The following is a 6,635-nucleotide window of genomic DNA, read 5'->3' as shown; positions in this document are numbered from 1 at the left end:
ACATGTGACTAGAAAATGACTAGAATGAAGGAATAAATACTGCCCCAACCACGCAGTATTTTGTGTGCAACAACCAAAATAGATATGCACTCCAATATTCCTTATTTTATTTTTTCATTCATAACATTCATAACCTTAAAATTAACATGCAAGTTTTTATTATATTCCTAAAATTACAATTTTTTTATTCTAAACATACATCTAACTTAAACTAAACAAAAATATATTTACAAAAGGGGTTAGGTATTAAGGAACCCCTGGCACATGGCATCCCATTCCTGAACAAGAGGTCCATATTTTTGGATGTAAGCCAAACTCTTTCCTTGTTGCGAATCTTCTTCTTGAAGTTTCGCCCTAAGCAAAGAGAGTCGCTTCTCTAATTCCAGTTTCTGGGCCTCGATGGTGGAAATATCCGCCATCAAGGCCCTTTTTCTGGAATCAGAACCATCCACAACCTTCTTTTCCCTCAAATATCTCTTTTTCACAGACTGTGCATAGGTAATAGACTCTTTGAGTTTATTACCCTCTACCACAGTCTGTGAAAGGACATTTTCCGGGCCAACCTCTTGTTCGGAATGCTCAACACGTACCTGGGGGGTGACTGGAGGGGGTGACGCATTCCGATGGACCTGGGGGGTGGCTGGAGGGGGTGACGCATCCCGATGGACCTGGGCGACGACTTCCACCAAGTTCTGCACCTCCATCACTGGAAGGGGTGCTGTAGGCCAACCACCGTAAGGTGAGTTCTTTTCACACTTTTTGCGAAAAGCACTCAACTTACCACCCCTCCCACCTTTGGCTTTGGATGCCTTCACAGGTGCGGACTTCTTCACAGGTGCGGACTTCTTCACAGGTGCGGACTTCTTCATCTTCTTGGCCCTCTTCACCGGTTTCTCGAACTCATCCCCTGAATCGATGGGGGATAATGGTTCGATGGGCGATAAGAAGCTTTGAAGATGCGATAAATCCGCCAGAGACTCGTCCAGGTCCGGGTTGTAGACATTCAGTAAATCTTCAATTTGGGGTGCTGACGAAGAAGTTGGTCCACTGAATGTCGACAAAGTTGGTGGGGGGTCAATCTCCTCCTCCTCGGGGGTTGGTTTGAAGTCCTCGAAAAAGAACTTCAAGTCAGGAGCCGCCACTTCCTGGGTGGAAGTCATCCCCGGTGGTGGAATGGGAGCCGCCACTTCCTGGGTGGAAGTCATCCCCGGTGGTGGAATGGGAGCTGCAGCTGGTGTTGCAGCTGGTGGTTGTACCATGATGTCCTGTAGGACAACCACCCTCCTCCGCTCTACATCCTCCAACTGTCTCTCACTGAGAGTGGTAATCGGGGTCATCAGAGCATTCCTCAGAAAAGACATGATTCTAGAAAGAGAAAATGAAAATATTAGACAATATAATATAAATAGTATGGAAGTGTGTACTTACATCAAGCTGCTTGGAATTTTCAACTAAGTTGGCTGGCAGGTATCTCAGGTTGGCTGCTTCTTTCGAAGGAAGACTGCAATCGAATGATGAACTGTGGCCTCCTCCTCATGTTTTATAGCCGTATGCTCCCTACCACTTCGGGTGGGAATGGGAGTGGGGGTGGAAGTGGGGTAGGATAATTCGTTTGAAATATTCGACAAGTATGAATTTTACAATTTGTTGAACAAACCAGGTAATGAGTGAAAAAATTCAATTACTCGATTGCTCTTCCAATAAGGCAATGAGTAAATTTAATTTCTTGTCACTTATACTGTTTTCATCTTTCAGTACATTCAAAAGAATTCTTAAATTTTGTTCGGAACTTGTCTGATAGAATTCAATATCGTTGTGGCCCCAAGGTAATGTCTTGGTGGTATTAGGAATGATGAATCGCTTATCATCATTATGTGATAGCGCGACTTTATTGCACATCAACGTGTAAATATCATGTAAATCACTCCTGAATACATTCATCTTTCTAAATATTATACCGCCTGTTTCAACAATCCTAATGTAATCTTCAATTGAAATTTGATTTTTTATAACGGATTTTTTAATACCTTTTGCTTTCTTTATTTCATCAGACACACTTTGTACATGATATGCTTTCGCACCGGTGCCATGGAAACTGATGATGGGATCACTCGGAAGTTCATCCTTCATATTTCCAATCACCGATTTGCTAACTGGCACATTGAATTTATTACCCAACCTATAGTTAGAAGTGTCAAATTTGTCAACATTTGCAATCATAAAATTATAAAAATTATCCGTCATTATTTTCAGTATCAAAGAATCCGTATCGGTATAGAGAAGAGAAGCTTGTGGTCCGTAATGTTTTTTGATGACATCATAGAAAAAATCATAAATGACTGTTTTCGACATATCCAATATACTGAACCCCAAATACAATGGTTTATTATAACAAACCTTAACTTTATCCATATGTATGACGACAAAGTCTTCCGAAAATATGGATAATGTTTTGAAATTGGGACGAGCTATCAAAGCATTGGCACCCATACCTCTTCTTATGGATTCCCAATGTGTGACAATTCGAATGTCTCTTCTATTGTTTACATTTTCCATCGTTTTGCCAAATATGGAATTTATATTCAATTTGAAGTAACCCTTCTCAAACTTATTGGTAGCCTTATTTCTCAAATTTGTATTTAAATCGATATATTTTTTCAGCCACGGTGACTGATTGAATCTGAGAATTCTATGAGTTTTCATCACCATCAAACCATTACGGACCGCTTGTTTCAAATTCCTATAATGAACGATATATTTCTTTTTATCATTCAAATTAGGAATAAGTTTGGGTATTTTGGACTTTGAACCAGGTGGTATAATACTTTCAACCAAAAATGGTAAATCCGAATGTAGATCGTGTAACTCGACAGGATAATGCACATCTACTTCAAGTATGTATCCTTGGGGGCTATCATCTGGAATACTATTGATATCCAACTGACATATTTCACTGGCGGTCAACCAAGTGAACCCACCAAAAGGTAATGATTGAGACATGCTATGACCATACAGATTTGTTGCATCCAAATACATTATGAAAGATGAAGGTTCTTCGGGATTATAATTTGGAAGAAACTGATTGTTTGCAATATGCTTTCTCTCCGAACACTGGCTTACACCACCACGTATACCGTTTTGGAGAAAATGCACCATATCGATATCAGTTAATAATTCCAAGTTGACACCCGTATACTTCAACATAGCATCCCAAGAAAGACCTGGAGAAGTGAAATAGTGAGCAGGATCCAATTTATATGTATCTAAACTCATATTTCTAAAATTTTCAAAAATATCGCACAACAGTAGAACATCAGATTTTAGGTATATGTCAGAATATTCACCCAAATCTTGACAATTGAATGTGTTCCATACCTGCTTTACTCTATCATAATCCTCATCAGAAACATGTTTTTCATTTAATTTATCATAAAAGTCCACCTTTGATGGTATACTAGAATAATTTAATTTATCTAAAGAATCGATAAAACTGTACGGAAAAACACCTTTCTGCCTCATAAGTTTGAATTTATCCTGTTCCGGAAAATATTTTCTTGTTTCCACAAAATGTTTTTCATCTAAATTGTCACCCAACTCTTGAAGGGAAGCAGCCATAAATTTAAAACTATCGATGAACCTTAATTTCAAAAACTTATTTTTCGTCACTCCATTGTGATCTACTATTCTCTCCATAATTATATGTTTCGTGAAGGAAACATACTTTTCTTTAGTTTGAGCAATGACATCAACTTTTGTTTTGTTTGTGCATAACTCTTTTATGAACAAATGACAGTCATACCCACTGAGATTATGAAAAATTATAGGTATAAAGTTGGGCAATTTGAAATTGAGGTTACAAATACTATGTGCAGCTCCATTTCTTTTTTTCCCCGTTAGATGGCAGTGGTCACGCACCTTAATATCACCATCACCAAATGGTTCTCCACATATACCACATGTGGCGGCAATATTGAAATCATGCTCTTCCTCATCAGTCAATGGACTCATTGGAATGACTTTCTTCAAATATTTGTGATAAATATTGGTGACATCAGCCTCCAAGTTTGACACAAACACTTTAGCTGCATCAGCACCTCTATATAGTACAAATTTAGATATAGAATCATCAAAAGAGCACTTTATGAGGTAAGAAAAAGCATATGGTTCATGAAGATATGTTCGATTTGTATAAGAGTTAGCAGGATTTGGCTCATTAGTATGCACTGGTTTCAGAATAGATTCGAAATCAGCATATACAACGAATGGAACCCTCAACTGTTTCTCGATATTTTCAAATTTCAAAATATTCTCAGGTACCCTTTTACCAAATTTATCAACCCTGAAATTTGTGGATGGTGTCGTTGTCGATATGTGATTACAATCATTCAACTGATGTCGCAATAAAGTTCGTTCATTATCAAAGTACAATAAACAACCATCACAAAAATACTTTTTATGACCACGGGCAGATATTTGTGATGATACTAGTCTCGATAAATCCTTAATCCAACAATAATGACTATTACCAGAATCATCTGTAATAATCAACAGATTAACATGACTATTTAATCTACGTTTAGAATAGTGTAACGGACCCACAACTTCATATTCAATTCTACCATTTTTAAAAACATTTTCCAACCCATAAACATTGATAGAGCAATCGTTCATAACCTCAAACTTAGGAATATCTTTCAACTTAACTGGAAATTCCATACCTGCTACATTCAAGACGGTTGAGAAGTGGGGATATGATGAAATTTCATTAAGTTTCTGACTGGCAGGGTATAAAGCTGAAGTCACAGCCCACGCAAAGCAGCACTGATCTTGATTAAGAACATTCACCACACTTTTCTTCAATTCGATGAACCTTGGCAATTTGATGTATGAAGACCCTCCGAAGGGGCTATACTTGTTGATATTCACCTCCAAGTACAAAATTTTCTCAATGGTCCAACCTGAAAATATGGGTTTTCTCTATAAGTCCATCATCATCAACATTTTGACTAGATCACATACCTGAATCCCGATCTTGAAATTCCGCTGCTTTAACAGTTAAACTATCTGCAAAACTGCTATAAACCACATCCAAATCATTCGATTGATCAATTACTTCATTGGGACTATTAAATGATTTGATGTCTGAAAGATCCTTAGTTTGCAGACTGTACCGCCCAAACACTTCCATGTTCACTTTCATGCATTTATGGATATCCAACACTTCTTCGAGTAGTTTCACTACTTTCTGCTTAATTTCATTGAAGAATGTTGGGTAATCCATGTGGTGGTTTTCACTGTCCACTCGGTAGCTCACAATTCGACACTTGAAAGCTGTATTGACAATTTTCACACCTTCCCCATATTGAACACATGCATTTGTTCTGTGCTGCAACGTCCTCCGATGTACATTCATCTGATCGCTTGCAATAGTCAAATTGCAGCAAATGCATGTTTGCAGTGTTGGAAGTGCTGGGGGTGTCAACCGTTGCCTCTTCGATGTTGGAGGTCCATCACCATTTGCGGGTGTGCAGGAATCCCGCTGATGACGACGTAGGTTGTCACTACGAGTGAAACTTTTTTTACAATCAACGCACGAATACATCTTGTATATAGAAATATATACCGTACGATAAGGAGAATTTGAAATGAGTGAAACGTTCACACCACACTCCTTATAAAAGCCCAACTCCTCCCCCCCACCATAACCCAAATGAGAGCTACAAGGTCAACATTCAATGCCACAGAGCAAGCTCAAGGTAGTCGAAGTGACGAACGTCAATGTCAAACCCCACACTCAAGGTCAAACACCGCAACGCCTAATCCCACTGTATATTCTGTACACGTCACGATTTCATTCAAGGTCAACATTCAATGCCATGGAGCAAGCTCAAGGTAGTCGAAGTGTCGAACGTCAAGGTCAAACCCCACACTCAAGGTCAAACACCGCATTCAATCTCATACTATGTGTACGACGTTCAAGGTTAGGTGACGTCATACGATATTCTGAACTTATATAGGAATTACCAACAAGGGAGTGGACAACGCCGAACGCCCACTGTTCAAGGTTATATTCTGTACACGTCACGATTTCATTCAAGGTCAACATTCAATGCCATGGAGCAAGCTCAAGGTAGTCGAAGTGTCGAACGTCAAGGTCAAACCCCACACTCAAGGTCAAACACCGCATTCAAGCTCATACTACGTGTACGACGTTCAAGGTTAGGTGACGTCATTCAAGGTCGTGTGACGTCTCAAGGTCAAAAGGGGTGGGGGGAGGCGTTCAGTCGGCATTAGCACCCTACTATTGCCGTTATTGGAGTGACACCAGCTCTTACGTTTTCCGGGAAACACATACCCAATATCAAAAAAAAAAAACGTTTGGGCAGGAATATTGGGAAACCATATTGTAGGACCTCTATTTATTGTTGAAAATGAAACAGAGGAACTATATTCGAATATGGTGAAAACTACTGTTGTTCCTCTCATCACACAAATCGTCGAAGCGAATCCTAATGAATTCAATATGAATATTGTACTCCAACAAGATGGAGCACCACCACATTACTCCAGACAAGTAATAAACTATTCGGATACTAATTTTCCCGGTCGTTGGATTGGCCGTCGAGGTCCTAACG

General features: G+C 39.2%; 1 protein-coding gene across 1 annotated transcript; it reads right to left on the bottom strand.

The window, feature by feature from the left end:
- Window positions 1-229: 229 nt before the first annotated feature.
- Window positions 230-1,789, bottom strand: LOC141487265 (uncharacterized). Its single transcript, XM_074186156.1, has 2 exons — window positions 1,429-1,789; window positions 230-1,365 (listed from the first exon to the last, which is right to left on the bottom strand). The coding sequence occupies exon 2, from the start codon at window positions 1,359-1,361 to the stop codon at window positions 240-242; it is 1,122 nt and encodes a 373-aa protein (XP_074042257.1). The 5' UTR covers window positions 1,362-1,365; window positions 1,429-1,789; the 3' UTR covers window positions 230-239.
- Between the last annotated feature and the right edge of the window lie 4,846 nt (window positions 1,790-6,635).

This window comes from Leptinotarsa decemlineata, unplaced genomic scaffold, assembly GCF_025532065.1.
Source record: "Leptinotarsa decemlineata unplaced genomic scaffold, Ldec_3_MD MMD2_tig00078422_RagTag_RagTag, whole genome shotgun sequence".
Taxonomy (NCBI): Eukaryota; Metazoa; Arthropoda; class Insecta; order Coleoptera; family Chrysomelidae; genus Leptinotarsa; species Leptinotarsa decemlineata.
Note: the sequence above shows the minus strand (reverse complement) of the source record. Positions and strands in the feature narration are given on the sequence as shown.